Genomic DNA, 17,242 nt, shown 5'->3' with positions numbered 1-17,242 from the left:
ACCCTGACCTGCTCACCGGATGTGCTACCTGTCCCAGGCCTGCCACTGAGCTTCTACACCTGCATTGTTTGGGGTTTTAGGCTGGGTTTCTGTACAGCACTTTGAGATATCAGCTGATGTAAGAAGGGCTGTATAGATACATTTGATTTGTGTGTGTGTGTGTGTATGTAGCATGGGGGGGTTAGAAATTGTTTCAAGTCATATTGTGTGTATGAGTTTATACAGTTTAAATTCAACAGAAGCAACTAAGCTTCAGACTAACCTTTAACACATGACATACTGTATGTGCATTATTAATGCATACTAACACACTCGTGACTGCTCAGTAAGAGATGTCTTCAGGTGTACAATAACGATTCAGTAGGCGGTGTGCCAACGTGTATTACTAAAACATGTTTTTATTCCAAGTGACTCAGGTCACAATTATCACTGTACACAACCATCCCCCATGGCCGGCTGGTGACCAAATAAAACACCTACACCCTCTAGTCTCCACATGCAGTTAGCTCCACTCCAGACGTTACAAAACACCCCCTGGTACAGGCAGTACACAGTACAAAAATAGTTGCAGCGCCGTCCAATTATAATCTCATGGCAAAAAAATACCCATTTGAGGTGTGGTCAAACCAGAGGTGTTGTTTGGCTAGGTGTGTGCGTGTTAAGTCTCCAGGTGCCCCAATGCTGTTAAACATGGGTGCTCTCTTTTTGAGGATTTAGCATTGCAGAAGAACCCAGTAAGACAACCATGTAGGACCACTATGTACTCACAGTTATGGTGGCCTCGACCCAAATCAACTATAGCCCTAGACATTTCTTGAGGAACCATTATGGATATGAAGGAAGTGGACATTAACAAGTGTGTAGGGTGTAGTGTCATGGGGTTGATTTGGGACTGAAGGATTGTGTCCATAGATTAAATAGACATCCTCTATAGATGCACAATCAATGGTCACGTTCATTAGACAGAACACTCCCAAACGTTTTAGATGCGTTTCAGCCTGTTCCTTTGAAAGTTTCCCGTGCACATATGTTCAGTTGAGCACCGTCTTCGCTTAAATAAAAATATATGTATCTCCTGTGTGGAGATGGCAAAGATGATCACTGTCCATTCTACATGGATACACAGTTAATTTGCCTTGAAAAGGGTTATGGTTCGCCATGGACACAGCCATTTTTCTACCAATAATCTCCGGGCCATAGATGCATCCTCTATGGACAGGTTGTTTTTGCAGCTGCACAGTACCTGAAGAAGGCTTTACATCTCAGGAACCACAAGTATGCTATAGCAATCTTCTGAAATATGCAGCCACCGTGACTGCAAAGATAAACCTGGAATGTAGCCATTTTCTTTTTTCCACCCTAGTTGTCATTTTGAAATTCTCCCTGGTTAAATAGATCAGTCATTTTGTCCCAAAGACAGTCACGTGTTGATCTTAAAGGACCAGGGTGCGTCAGTCTTGCATTTCACCTCCCGTTGACGTCGCCCTTTGACCTTTTCTGCTCCACGCTCAACCCTCTGGGTCTTCTTTTCCCAAGCTGCCTAGCTTTCTGTTCCCCTTATTCACTGTCCAATTGAGGCAGATAGCTTGGAATTAAAGTCTGGTTTGTTTATAGCGTCTTCTCTCATTCTCTCTCAAGTCCTCCCTGCCAACTTTTCCCCCCTCTTCTTTGTCCTCTGTCTCTTGCCCCACACCTTCTCCTCTCGGTCTCTCACTATTTCTCCAGGGTGTGGCGGCGGGTGGGTGTCACATGACGAGACAGCGGGACTTCTTGAGTTTGCGTCGGCGCTGCTGATACTCGCTCAGCTCCTGCAGGTAGCCTCGGGACGGCCAGCGCAGTCTCTCCACCTGTTCCCGCTCCTCCTCTGTCAACCGAGATGACAAAAACACAAGGTGGCTGTGATGATATCACCATGGCGACATGTCAACCTTTCGCTCTTGCACACAAACAGTGCCAGGATACATTTTTCTGTCATTGCCTAAACAAACATTTTCAATGAAGCCATCAAGCCGCCTAAGTGTTCTGCGTGATACCCCTGTGCTTACACCTGAGAACTGCACCAGTGTGAATGTGTAGTAGGCCTACTCTCTAGTCTTTATCTCTTCACTTGTGCCCTTCCAGACCCATCTATTTGACAGTTGTTAATGGAAATAATCCTGTTGTAGATGCTACTAAACGTGGATTATGTGCTTATTAACCAGTGTGTGTCTTCTAAATCTGTCATAACCAGGGACCTCGTGGCTTGACAGGCATTAGGAAAGGTGAACGCCAATTTAGCATCGTAGGTGTACAAGCCCTATTTACAAAATTGGAAGGCGTAAATGTTTTTTTACACGCTTTAGCAATCCACTATTCCACTACATCGGCAGTCATAATTATTCATTTAACTTGTAATATGTCCCGTTTCAGAATTTGTCCTCTACTTAATAATCTGTGCTATTAAAACTGACAGTATGTCTACTGAATGGGTTTACAGTTCACTTTATCATATGATAAATTATATACAAAAAGCCATTAGCTTTCACAACAGCTTGCATCAGCCATAGCTTACGGTGACTGTCATGCAGGTCCAATTGCTCAGTTGGTCGACGCATAGGGCTTGCAACACCAGTTGTACTTAGTAAGTAGCTTTGACTTATTAATATGCCCTGTGATCTGCCCTGTGGTTTCTCACCTGAGAGCTCCAGGAAGTCAGGCTTGTGGCTGAAGATTAGGTAGTTATTGGCTATGAAGTGGAGTAGCCATACATACAGCTGCTCTGCATTGTGGCACTGTGAGAGAGAGAGGAACAGTGACCACGTTTACATACTCATAGTATTCTTGATAGTAAGTAGCTCATATCCCGCTTCAGGTTTTATTTGGGATAAGCTTTTAACATGCACCTTTTGATATCCCACTCACGAGTATGCCTGAATCCATGAACTGTATATTCCACATGTTTAAATGGCTTAGTTACTGAAGTATGGACACTGACTGTAGGCTTATAACCTCTCATATGTACCGTAATATTAACTCCTGCAGAAGTATGCATTTCCTGCATTAAAATGATCGAACAAATGTTAATTTTGTCTCTAACATGAGTGGATAAATGATTTATTTCAGCATCATGAGAAAATGCAAATGTACTGTAACTTTTGTTACATTTGACACTTATGCAAGCAGACAGTATTTCAACGGCATAAAATATGCACACCAGACCAACTGAAATCTTATCAGAAACGTGTTAAATCGTTTTCTCAGCTTTTCATTCTCTTAAAACCAGTCAAACTGATGACATTTTGCACAGGAATCTTTTCACTAAACGAAAGACAACTTTACCGTTGTTACATTGATATAATTCATTAATAATCTAGTAAAGACAATATTCTGTGGAGCACTACTTTATGGCAACATGTTATAACAGAAGAGAAGATGCATGTATCTAACTATAGTTGACAAATAAATGGCCTACCAAATGTCGGGAATTATAAACAGAAACTTGTCTAAATTAGGGGTGAAAGTAGCCAGTAGGCTATATGGTCCAATACGGACTATCAGCCAAATTAATTATTATGGTGGATCAAACTACTCAGGTTACTTTAAGTTATTTGTTTCACAATCAGATGAAAACATCAACACACAACATCCATGACATGCAAAACGGACTCCGCAGACTGCGAAAAACAACAGTAAACGGGCTAAAATGTTTACATGCCATAGTATCAAGTCTAAAATCGGCATAGCCCAGGCTTCTTATCCAGGTTTCTCATAACCGAGATTAACAAAATGTAGGGATATGATGTTTATATGCATCAACTCAAAAACAGAATACTTGAGTATCCTGGATAACAATGGGTCATTGGTGCGCATGTAAATGTGGTACGTGTCAGCTGTTTGAGGAAATATGTACTGTCACTAAAAAGAGGGATATGGAGGTGGTAAGTCAGCTATGTTGTAGCTTTTAAAATAGAAACTGCAAGACAGAATACAACAATGACTTCCACATGGAAAATGTCATTTTCCAACCCTGTGAAATGTGCGTGCATGCATATGCTCTCCTTGCCTCAAGCTTTTTTAACCAATGACCTGAAAGCTGGATAGGTGACAGCACAATGGTAGAAACGCTTCACAGCTTAGGATACAAGTGGCTTTCACCAACCACATCCTCTCATGTTTGTGGTAAGGATTGTAAAATACAAAATAAATAAAAATTACTAGCATTATTTAATAATTTCTCTCTTTATTGGCAGAGTTATAAACCTTGTTGAAACCTCAAGGGGTGATCTCAATAGTCTGAAGTGTTTTCTCCTGTCTCATCTCTCTGGAAAGCACTGTGGAGGATGCTGCTGGAGAAGTTTGTCAGTGCAGATTAGGAACGGATACAAGCAGAGGAATATTATTTAGAACCATGGTCAGATGATAGACCCATGGTCTTCGTCAGGTTGTGAAGGAAAGGAGACCATTGAGGATTGTGGGAGCTAGCCACATACACAGAAGAGAGAACACATACACACTTGCTGAATACCAAATCCTTCCCCTAGGAAAGGGCTGTTCAATTCCGGTCCTGGAGGGCCAAAACACGTCTGGTTTTCATGCCCTCCTTCAAACCAGGGACTGATTCAGGCCTGGGACACCAGGTGAGTGCAATTAACTACCAGTTAAAAACATGAACCAGAAGTGATTTGGCCCACCAGGACCGGACTTGAACAGCCCTGCTCTAGGCACTCCTGTATATCTGAATATGATTTTATGGTTGTGAGAATCTTCACCATATTGCTTCCACCGATCCAATGTTTTAAATATATAGGAGTGTGGAGAGGTTAAGGAGTAGGGGTCGATTTGGAATGGAGTCGGAAGTTCACACACTTAGGTTGGAGGTCATTAAAACTTGTTTTACAACCACTCCACAAATTCTACTTTGTGCATGACAAGTATTTTTTTCCAACAATTGTTTACAGACAGATTATTTCACTGTATCACAATTCCAGTGGGTCAGAAGTTTACATGCACTATGTTGACTGTGCCTTTTAAACAGCTTGGAATCCAGAAAAGTATGTCATGGCTTTAGAAGCTTCTGATAGGCTAATTGACATAATTTGAGTCAATTGGAGGTCTACCTGTGGATGTATTTCAAGGCCTACCTTCAAACTCACTGCCTCTTTGCTTGTCATCATGGGAAAATCAAAGGAAATCAGCCAAGACCTCAGAAAAATGTTTTGTAGACATCCACAAGTCTGGTTCATCCTTGGGTACAATTTCCAAATGCCTGAAGGTACCACGTTCATCTGTACAAACAATAGTACACAAGTATAAACACCATGGGACCACGCAGCCGGCATACCGCTCAGGAAGGAGCCGCGTTCTGGAGCCGCGTTCAGGAAGGAGATTCGTACTTTGGTGCGAATAGTGCAAATCAATCCCAGAACAACAGCAAAGGATCTTGTGAAGATGCAGGAGGAAACAGGTACAAAAGTATCTATATCCACAGTAAAACAAGTCCTATATCGACATAACCTGAAAGGCCGCTCAGCAAGGAAGAAGCCACTGTGGCAAATGGGTCTTCCAAATGGACAATGATCCCAAGCATACTTCCAAAGTTGTGGCAAAATGGCTTAAGGACAACAAAGTCAAGGTATTGGCGTGGCCATCACAAAGCCCTGACCTCAATCCTATAAAACATTTGTGGGCAGAAGCTAAATAGCGTGTGCGAGCAAGGAGGCCTACAAACCTGACTCAGTTACACCAGCTCTGTCAGAAGGAATGGGCCAAAATTCACCCAACTTATTGTGGGAAGCTTGTTGAATGCTACCTGAAACATTTGACCCAAGTTAAACTATTTGAAGGCAATGGTACCAAATACTAATTGAGTGTATGTAAACTTCTGACCCTCTGGGAATGTGATGAAAGAAATAAAAGCTGAAATAAATAATTCTCTACTATTATTCTGACATTTCACTTTCTTAAAATAAAGTGGTGATCCTAACTGACCTAAAACAGGAGTTTTACTAGGATTAAATGTCAGGAATTGTGAAACTGAGTTTAAATGGCTAAGGTATATGTAAACTTCCAACTTCAACTGTATATCTCTCACACACACACGCACGAACCTTAGCTCTGCGGAGAAGGCGGATCACACTGATGCCGGTTGATGCCAGCTCTCGGCTAGGCATGCTCTGGAGGTAGGCGCATACACACACCTCACACAGGTGCTGCAGACGCTTCACCTGGTACATCTCTGCACAGACCAGCACGGCCATGGCCTGCAATACACTGGCTGGACACACACACACACAGTCAAACATACTGGAACCTTGTTTAGAAAATGTTCATACTCATGCATAAATTTGATTGTAAATTGTGGTTGAAATGCACACTTGTGATTTATAACGCACACACGCCGCTGTACTGTCATATCACATTAACCAACTGGGAAACATATCAACCCCAAAATAACATCACAAACACACAAAATCCCTCCCCCTTCAAACACATTGGCCTACATTACTATCCATCATATCGTAGTGTCACGGTGTCCACTCCAATTGCTCTTGATCTTCCCCCAGCCTGTCAATCATTTTGGGGGAGCTGTCAGTCAAATCCCTCTGGGGCTTATGAGATACTGTTAGTTCCATCTGAGAGTGTAAATCCACCGCCATTAATTTTCCCAGCCTGTACTGAGCAGCACTGAGGACCTGGGGCATGTTCACTGACAGGTTGCAGATAGAAATACATCTTTATCTTAAGTTCAGGATTCTGTTCTCCTGGGTTTGTAAGCTTTTGCTCCTGCCCTGCTGAATCACACCTGCTTCTAGAGAATCAACTGCTCATAATAATGACCTTAATTTTCTGAATCCAAGTGTTAGTTAGAGCAGGGTTTCCCAAACTTGGTCCTGCGTCCCCTCTTGGGTGCACGTTTATTTGTTTTGCCCTAATACTACACAGCTGATTCAAATAACCAACTCATCAAGCTTGAAACACTGAGTGAGAGCAAGGCTGCAGCAAAAGCCTGCATACTCAGTAGCTGTCCAGGAGGAGGGTAAGCCACCCCTGGGCTGTGTGCGAAAACGTTTCTAGCCCTCAAATTCTTGCTTCATCCGTCCTTGTTTCCTCAATTACTCACACTCCCCTCATAGCACATTGGTGGAGAGGATCCACAGTCCCTCCCCCGGACCTCCTCTTCCAATGAAATTGGAAGTGAGGCGAGAAATTGAGGAAACAAGGGCGGAGGAAGAAAGAATTTGACAGCTACCGGTAGTAGCGTTTTCATACACAGCAGTCTAAAGTGGGTGGGCCCCGGCCTATAATGAGCCTGTTTTTGTTCCTGCACTGCAGTGGACCCACCAGGACAGCAGGTGTCAGTGTAAAGGTACTCCAGGAAGGAGAGGAAGGTGTCAGAGGAGACTCCGTGGATGGGCACCACCCGACTCCGTGCCTCCGCATACTTCCCGCTGAACATAGCCGCCATGACATCACAGCGGGCCACCAGGACCGCCCGGTGAGCCGGTAACACACTCCCTGAAACACAGTCTGTTTTTAAATGTTATCCTTATTTTTACAAACTTACTGAGAATTAGAATCCATTATCCTTTATACAGTCTCCTTCACAGCAAGTCCTCGGGGAGAAGTTGCTGGAGGAGAGAGGTTGAATGGCGGTTTTCGGTAACATGTTGCTAATCGTTTCCCTGACATACCCCAGTTGTAAGAGGGAAGGTTTTCACGATACCGCTGAGGATAATAGCTACAGCTATTGTTGGTTTCTTGTACTTTTCTGACGAGCTTCCACATTACAGCTTCACATCAGCCAATCATATCTACTGAATGATCTTCTCATACACAGTCTAGGTGCAAGGTGAATTTAATCTAAAACTGTCATAGTTATGAATTGATGCCTTTCAGGAAAGGGTCATTTTAATTAACCCAGACCTTATGACCGCTATAAAGCATGACATAATGGTTGTCTTGAAGTATCTTCCATCTAATGACAGGCATTGTTACACTCATGAAAGTGCTCTCTATAGTTGGATGCAGCGCAGGTGAAGCAAAGTGGACATGTTGAAGTGTCAGGAGCAGAAAGAAAATGCATTTCATTATATGGGTTATTGTAGATGATTGCTAACGCACTTGGAGCTTGGCGTCACCATGCAATAGTTTCTCATTGTTAAAAAGACAAATGTACAGTTGCTGCATCAAAGGCATTAAAAATGTGCACACACATCTGTAACATAATATCAGGAGATTTTTAACATTACTGAGTGTTTATATCCCCAAAAAGATACAATAATTGCACAAAAATATATTTCTAAAGGACCTTCAAGCACTGTGGTTATTGTATAGCAAGTGCATGTCATACGAAACACCCTGAATTATGTTGACGGCATTTTCTCTATTCGGTGCAATAATGAAATGGACTGGCTCCCTGAGAGCCCCAATGAAGGAATCAGCTAATCATGTTTAATAAAAAAAGGTGACCTGGCACTACATGTAATTGTCTGGGGTGTGTGAACTTGCCTTGCACCATAAAAATGACATCAGAGTAGAGAGGAGAATTGAAGAGGTTGACCAGAGACTGAGGACCAAGCTGGGCGGCCCGGGCGTTGGGCGTGTCCCGGGGACCCTACAAACACACACAGCGTGGGTTAAGTCTGAGAATTCTGCCACTGTTGCTGTTTACAAGCATAAGTGCCATTTCATTCAGAGCTTCCACATCCAGCTGCCCAGTGGCATCAAAATAGCCTGTCTAACAGCCTCCCTGGCCTCACTGCCAAGACCGCCTCAATGGAGCTGGCTAATGCTGAAACAGACTGGCAGGCAGGCTCGCTTCCAGAGCAGTCTGCATATCAAACTCATGGCTTCATTATGCTGCATTTTGTTATAAAATTGCATGGATCATTGATTTTCAGCTGCTTAGTCAATTCCACTGATGGTTTGAAACCAAACATATGAAATGCTCCTTGATAAGAACTAGTGCAAAAGCGACACTTCGTTTTTGATGGAATTGAAAAAGAATGAACTCAACCCTCATCACCAGATCTAATTATTACCCTGCATGTCACGTCTCCTGATGTTAAGTCCCACATCACATTCCCTTGGCTCAATTTGAGAGTTTAACCTATCCCAAATGAATCATTTAGTGCACTGCTTTTGACCAGAGCCACATATTGTGTTATATCGGGGTTAGGGTGCGTGCGTGCATTTGTATCTGTTCAAGCTTCTGGGTCACCTTGTCTCTGCCTAGGAAGGAGCGGATGCGGTCCATCAGTTGAGCCACGGCCAGAGAGTTGTTAAGCTTCTCCCCCATGGCCTCCTGGAGGTGCTCCCACTCCCACGCCCCTGGATCACACCAGAACCACAGGCACACAAACACTCATATATACCACAGAAACAGACATATATAAACATAAATATAATATATATATATATATATATATATATATATATATTATATTTATATATATATATATATATATATATATAAATATTATATATATATATACATATATATACACACACACACACACACGTTTGGGGTCACTTAGAAAATGTCCTTGTTTTTTAAAGAAAAGCACATTTTTTGTCCATTAAAATAATATCAAATTGATCAGAAATATAGTATACAGAAATATAGTAGACATTGTTAATGTTGTAAATGACTATTGTAGCTGGAAACGGCAGATTTTCGTGGAATACCTACATAAGCGTAGAGGCCCATTATCAGCAACAATCCTTCCTGTGTTTCAATGGAAAGTTGTGTTAGCTAATCCAAGTTCACCATTTTAAAAGGCTAATTGATCATTAGAAAACGATTTTGCAATTATGTTAGCATATGTTAGCTGAAAATTGTTGTTTTGATTAAAGAAGAAATAAAACTAGCCTTCTTTAGACTAGTTGATTATCTGGAGCATCATCATTTGTGGGTTCGATTATAGGCTCAAAATGGTCAGAAACAAAGAACTCTCTTCCGAAACTCGTCAGTCTATTCTTGTTCTGAGAAATGAAGGCTATTCCATGCAAGAAATTGCCAAGAAACTGAAGATCTCGTACAACACTGTGTACTACTCCCTTCACAGAACAGCACAAACTGGCTCTAACCAGAATAGAAAGAGGAGTGGGAGGCCCTGGTGCACAACTGAGCAAGAGGACAAGTACACTAGTGTCTAGTTTGAGAAACAGACACCTCACAAGTTCTCAACTGACAGCTTCATTAAATAGTACCCGCAAAACACCAGTCTCAACTTCAACAGTGAAGAGGCGACTCCAGGGATGCTGGCCTTCTAAGCAGAGTTCCTCTGTCCAGTGTCTGTGTTCTTTTACCCATCTTAATCTTTTATTTTTATTGGCCAGTCTGAGATATGGCTTTTTCTTTGCAACTCTGCCTTGAAGGCCAGCATCCCGGAGTCGCCTCTTCACTGTTGACGTTGAGACTGGTGTTTTGCGGGTAGTTATTCAATTCCATTCTGTTTCTCAAATATCCCCAATTTCTCTCATACACAGGTGTGCATGTGAGCGCACACACGAGCAATTCACAGAGATGCCATTTAGACAAATATATTTAGCTGCAGACACACACACACACACACCGTATGCTCAGACAGTCACTCTTCCTTACATGTATGTAAAGGCATGAATCAGCCAGGTCCCAGCTTGCCAACTTGAGCACTACAGTAATCGCTTTCCATAATGAATGAGAAAAGCCACAGCCAACACACACACACACAAATACACACAACTTCTCCCTCAACGTCAGCACGACAAAGAAGCTGATCGTGGACTACAGGAAACGGAGGGCTGAGCACACCCTCATTCACATCGACGGGGATTAAGTTGAGACGGTCGAGAGCTTCAAGTTCCTCGGTGTCCACATCACTAAGGACCTGTCATGATCCAAACACACCAACACAGTTGTGAAGATGGCACGACAACACATCTTCCCCCTAAGGAGGCTGAAAAGATTTGGCATGAGCCCTCAGTTCTACCGCTGCAACATTGAGAGCATCTTGACTGGCTGTATCACCACTTGGTGTGGCAAATTCTCAGCATCGGACCGCAAGGTACTACAGAAGGTAGTATGTACGGCCCAGTACATCACTGGGGCCGAGCTCCCTGTCACCCAGGACCTCTATACAAGGCAGTGTCAGAGGAAGGGCTTAACATTTTTCAAAGATTCCAGCCACCCAAGTCAAAGGTTGTTCTCTCTGCCACCGCACAACAAGCGGTACCGAAGCGCAAAGTCTGGAATCAAAAGGCTCCTGAACAGCTTCAACCCCAAGCCATCAAACTGCTGAGCAATTAATTAAATGGCTACTCAGACTTTCAGTTTTTCACTCCTATCTACAGGATCAAAAGTATGTGGACAGCTGCTCGTCGAACATCTCATTACAAAATCATGGGCATTAGTATGGAGTTGATCCTCCCTTTGCTGCTATAACAGCCTCCTCTATTCTGGGAAGGCTTTCCACAAGATATTGCTGCGGGGACTTGCTTCCATTTAGCCACAAGGACATTAGTGAGGTTGGGCGACTAGACCTGGCTCACAGTCTGCCTTCCAATTCATCCCAAAGGTGTTCGATGGGGTCAAGGTCAAGACCTTGCTTTGTGCACGAGGGCATTGGCATGCTGAAACAGGAAAGGGCCTTCCCCAAACTGTTGCCACAAAGTTGGAAGCACAGAATCGTCTAGAATATCATTGTATGCTGTAGCGTTAAGATTTTCCTTCACTAAAACTAAGGGGCCTAGCCTGAACCATCAAAAACAGCCCCATACCATCATTCCTCCTCTACCAAACTTTACAGTTGACATCCAGGCAGGTAGAGTTCTCCTGGCATCCTGCCAAACCCAGATTAGTACGATGATACGATGGTGAAGCGTGATGCATCACTTCAGAGAACGGGTGTTCAATGATCCAGAGTCCAATGGCGGCTACATTTACACCACTCCAGCAGATGCCTGGCATTGCACATGGTGATCTTAGGCTTGTGTGCGGCTGCTCGGCCATGGAAACCCATCGAACAGGTCTTGTGCTGACGTTGCTGCCAGAGGAAGTTTGGAACTCAGTAGTGAGTGATGCAACTGAGGACAGACAATTTTTACACGCTACGTGCTCCAGCACTCAGCGGTCCCATCCTGTGAGCTTGTGCGGCCTATCACTTTGTGGCTGAGCCGTTGTTGTTCCTAGACTTTTCCACTTCACAATAACAGCACTTACAGTTGACTGGGGCAGCTCTAACAGGGCATAAATTTGGCAAACTGACCAGTCGGAAAGGTGGCATCCTATGACGGTACTATGTTGAAAGTCACTCAGCTCTTCAGTAAGGCCATTCTACTAACCGTGTTTGTCTATGGAGATTGCATGGCTGTGTGCTCAAGTTTATACACCTGTCAGCAACAGGTGTGGCTGAAATAGCCAAATCCACTAATTTAAAGAGGTGTCCACGTACTTTTGTATATATAGTGTACATGTACATTGATTAAAGTACTATCACCTAATCTAACCTAAATGTACATACTACCTCAATCATTCACCCAACTACCTTGTACCCCAGTACACTGACTCTGTACCAGTGCTCCTTGTATACAGCCTGTATATAGCCTCGTTATTGTTATTTTATTGTGTATTTTGTTATTTTCTTTTTATCTATTTTATCATTTTATTTCTAACTGCATTGTTGGGAAAGTATACACTTGTTGTATTCGGCACGTGACAAATACAATTAGATTAGAAACACACAGAATGGAGACTGCAGATAGTCGTAGCAGTAGATTTCATACAGTGATGGTAAATTATCCATTATAAAAGAAGACAACATTATCTCACTTAGCTACAGCCTCGCTCTCTATCTCTGCTCCACGTGCTTATAGCGAACAGCACTTGAACCAGTAGTTTACCTCGGTAGAGGAACATGAGCGTCTCCCACAGGCACAGGCACAGCAGCGGGTCCTTTACCACCAGGCGTGATAGCCGTCCAGCCAGATGCCCATCAGCCCGCAACCCGTCCTCTTTGCCCAGACCCCCATCCCAGGTGGAGAGCAGTGATGGGGGTCCCCCGTCTCCCCGGCCGTCCCCCCGGCAAGCGCAACGCGAGATGGGCCTCTCCCTGGCCTTGGGCCCCAGCAACAGCTGTCTGAAGTAGGGGCTGACAGCACAGAGGACGGCAGCATGCCCCCAGCCCAGCTCCTTCCCAGAGTCCCCAGCGTAGAAGGCTACATCGGCAAACTGGACGCCACGCTCCAACAGCCACTGTAGGTCCTGAGAGAAGCTGGACTCCTCCACTCGGATGGGGGGAAGACGTGCTGGATGGATGGATGGAGAGAGGGAGAGAAAGAGAGAGATTAGAGAGTTGGGCGAGGGGATGAGGGAAAAGCAGAGTATTAGGTGGAAGGTAAACAGAGACAGTGTTAAGGTAAATCAATGTCCTATTATAATCCTATGTATGCTTCATCCACGCTGCACCCCTGTGCACCTCATCACTTTTTTATTGCCACTCAGTTTTGGCCTGGTTTACAGGAAAGCTTCTCCAGGAATCAATGCACTTCATATTTAATGGATGTTGCACGACAGAGCGAGAGAGAGTTAAGTAGAGTTGGACGGGCCCCAGGCAAGCCAACCCATCCACCCACCTACTTTGGCAGTGCTGCCCGCTGTCAATCACCAAGTCAAAGTTCATCAGACATAGTGGCTAAATGGCAAGGCTGCTATATTTAGTATGTTTACTGTAGCTTATCCGTGTGCTCTGTACATGAACACAGATAGGTGTAGTATGTGTACTACACATTCACAGGAATGAAAGAATGAACAATATAGGGTGAGGGGCTGACTAACAGATCATTCTAAACTTTGATAAAGCAGTGAACATTTGTGTTCTATATTGAGAAAAGGAAGCAAATGTACACTCAGTTTGCTACAACCAAAATGTGATCATCTACTGAAGCTTAAGATACAGCGACAAAGTTTCAACCAACATGATATGATCTTCGTCAGGTCACCTGTATAATGATGTATTTTCACTAACCTTCAGTCGAGGATCCCATTTGGGCAGGAAACTCCCCAATTATTTATTCAGCTCCTCTGGCATGTTCGGATATGCGCAATTACTCTCTTTTCATAATTCCTAATTAATCTCATGAGCCTAAATAGTCCTGATATTCTCATCTCAGATCTCACAGACCTTGAATCTATGCAAAATAAATCCCCCAAAAGTAAGGTATCTATTAGATTGGTCCAGCTGTAGAAATGTTGTAATTTGACTATTCTGTGTCTACTATACATTTGGTTAAAACACCCAACTATGTAAGTGATTGGTTACAATGTAGTCACATACAGTCGGGTGAATATCAGAAGAAAAAATATATGTATAATTCAAAACATCTAGTAGCATGTTTATAACAACAGTAGCATGTGCAGGGAGAACAAGAACGGGTTGAGAATTAAACCCTGAGGAACACCACAAGTAAAGTTGATATAATAGAACGGGTTGAGAATTAAACCCTGAGGAACACCACAAGTAAAGTTGATATAATAGAACGGGTTGAGAATTAAACCCTGAGGAACACCACAAGTAAAGTTGATATAATAGAACGGGTTGAGAATTAAACCCTGAGGAACACCACAAGTAAAGTTGATATAATAGAACGGGTTGAGAATTAAACCCTGAGGAACACCACAAGTAAAGTTGATATAATAGAAAGGGTTGAGAATTATACCCTGAGGAACATAACAAGTAAAGTTGATATAACATACGCATAGAACTGATTTAAAGGTGACCTATTCTAGTATTACAGTCTCTCTCTCACCTGGTTGTTCCAGATGAGGGGGGCGGGGCTCATTCAGCTTGTTGCCACGCCTCTTTTCTGGACGGTCGTTGGCCTTCTGCTTCAAACATTGAATCATGAAGTACTCCAGCTGAATACATATACAAACACACCCTAGTTAGTATAAACATACACACCAAAATAAAATTGTGACACAATTAATTTTATAATCACACTGCATCCAGTCCCATTCTTATCTCCACTATGGCCAATAACATAATACTCTGCCATCTACATCAGGGATGAGGAAATTCAGTCCTCGGGGGCCGGAGTCGTGTGACACTGTTTCCCGACCCCTAGCAAACACAGCTAATTGCATTCTATACTGAAGATCATATGATTAGTTGATTAATGGAGTTAGCTGGGGCTGGGGTTAGGGTTAGGGTTACACCAGTCATAAATCACACCATCAAACAATGATCATTTCATAACTGGCAGATGCCGACACTCACCACACTGCCAAAGTAGCGGCTCACAAAGACATGGTTGAGGGAGGGTAACTCCAGATAAGTGGCCCCCAGGTCCCTAGAGAGCTGCAGGCCCTCGCTGTGTGGGACACAGCTGCTCCAGTCTGATGCACATAGGGGGCATGTGCAGGGGGGCCCCTCATCTAGACAGTGAGAGGATAGGAGAGGTGAGTGAGACAGGATGAAATGTACCTCCTCTAAATGTCCACCACATGAGGCTGCTGAGGGGAGAACAGCTCATAATAATGGCCGGAACAAAGTGAATGGAATGACATCAAACACATGGAAACTATGTGTTAGATGAAATTTGATACCATTTCACAAATTCCGCTCCAGCCATTACCACAAGCCCGTCCTCCCCAATTAAGGTGCCACCAACTTCCTGGAATGTACACACACTCAGTGCTCAAAAACACGGTACCACCCACAAAACCTCCTGCAGAAAATCTCACGATTATATTTTATCCATCATAGATATAAGCACATACTGACATTCAGATGGATTTACAATGCATGCATAGGCATACCCTGCATATGCATAATTCAGCCTACATGCAGAGAGACAAAGTCAGAGAGCGAGAATATAAAGAAAAAAATTACACATCTATCAGCATCCTAAATGTGTACTTGTAAGCACAGCAGTGTTCTAGAATATTGGACCGTTCATACTTTTCAAATTCTCAGTGGGGTGTAGCAATTTCTCCAACAGTCACCCCATTCAAATTAATAGAGGACACGTACGCAGAGCCGCGTTGGTTGGGATTTTTGGGGGAGGTGTGCGTTTTGGGCTTTTGCGTCCCTTGCGGATGGTGGACTCAGAGCCACGCAGCTATGTCACAATGGGAAGCCGGATTATCGCATCTCTGCGTCTGTGGACTCTGGATTACATTTAAGAGGGAAATGTAGGGAGAAGTAAAAAGATGTGGTGAAGGAGCCAGAGCGCGAGACATAGTGGGGCGGTCTGCTCAGTGCCAAATGCAAGGAATAAATCCCTGCTAATAAAACTGCAGGCATAGAGTGAAAGGTAGACACTGTCTGTTGTGCGTTTGTGTGTGTGTGTGTGTGTGTGTGTATGTGTGTGTGTGTGTTGCAATGATTTTGCCCTAAGTCACCTAACCAAGGCAACAGGAAACAACTGCACGCAGCTGTCATCCGCCACATTCATTTGGGGATAGCTTTAGCACAGACAATAAAGCAGCGACAAAACAATACAAAAACAGGGTGTCAGATCCACCACCATCCCACAAGCCCCCTCGCTCACCACCAAAGAGTTATCAAATACTATTATCATCTTGCAATGAAGCTCTGGCAAGATCTTAAAGCATCTCACCAAGCTAAAAATAACCCATCATGAATGTGGTGTATTCATTTACACCACTGAAATAAAAAAGATGGGGACACAGAAGCATAGACATTAAAGTGGGCATGATGGTTAATACTTTGCTAGTTTAACACCACTGACCTGGGTAATACCAGGTGTCACTGTACCACTCAATGTGTGTGTGGGTGTGTGTGTCAGGGTTTGGACTTTGCCTACTTCTTTCTTGCACCAGATTATGCTTGGTTTGTTTGTTGTTTAAACCACGAAGACACATTACTTAGATGCAAAAGCCTGGAGCCTGTTTGAGATTGAATCATAAAATGAGAATCATCCTCTTAACTGAAAAGACAAATCCACTCCTTCAGCCATTTCCTCTGCTCCTACAGTATGTAATGTAGCCATATTTTCAAAAGACACAAAATGCTATAGATGATATTTTTGGATGATATTAGTTTAGTTTCAGTTTATTGCATCGTAACAGAGTTATGTCAGATGGCATTAACATGGTTGGAAGCAATAACCTATTATGACTGGTGTGAGAGGCCTCATATCCAGTCAATGTCATGTTTCTAAAAGTGCTGTGAGGGAACCATTGACTGCAATGGATTGTAAGACTGCTGAACAAAACTTCCCCACTTGACTCATTATACAAAATGTCATCTTTATTTAA

General features: G+C 43.3%; 1 protein-coding gene across 1 annotated transcript in view; it reads right to left on the bottom strand.

Annotated features, from left to right (window-relative positions):
• Positions 1–373: 373 nt before the first annotated feature.
• Positions 374–17,242, bottom strand: part of LOC139413784 (rho-related BTB domain-containing protein 3-like) — a 34,633-nt gene continuing 17,764 nt past the window's right edge. The window contains exons 4-12 of the mRNA XM_071161532.1: positions 15,237–15,394; positions 14,767–14,875; positions 12,862–13,266; positions 9,200–9,309; positions 8,488–8,593; positions 7,321–7,494; positions 6,087–6,253; positions 2,675–2,771; positions 374–1,864 (exon numbers count right to left, since the gene is read on the bottom strand). Of these exons, the coding sequence (XP_071017633.1) occupies positions 1,746–1,864; positions 2,675–2,771; positions 6,087–6,253; positions 7,321–7,494; positions 8,488–8,593; positions 9,200–9,309; positions 12,862–13,266; positions 14,767–14,875; positions 15,237–15,394 (1,445 nt within the window). The 3' untranslated portion in view covers positions 374–1,745. The remainder of the gene's footprint in view (positions 1,865–2,674; positions 2,772–6,086; positions 6,254–7,320; positions 7,495–8,487; positions 8,594–9,199; positions 9,310–12,861; positions 13,267–14,766; positions 14,876–15,236; positions 15,395–17,242) is intronic.

Source organism: Oncorhynchus clarkii, chromosome 7 (genome assembly GCF_045791955.1).
Source record: "Oncorhynchus clarkii lewisi isolate Uvic-CL-2024 chromosome 7, UVic_Ocla_1.0, whole genome shotgun sequence".
NCBI classification, from domain to species: Eukaryota; Metazoa; Chordata; class Actinopteri; order Salmoniformes; family Salmonidae; genus Oncorhynchus; species Oncorhynchus clarkii.
The sequence above is the reverse complement of the archived record's forward strand: the minus strand, read 5'-3'. Positions and strand labels throughout refer to the sequence as shown.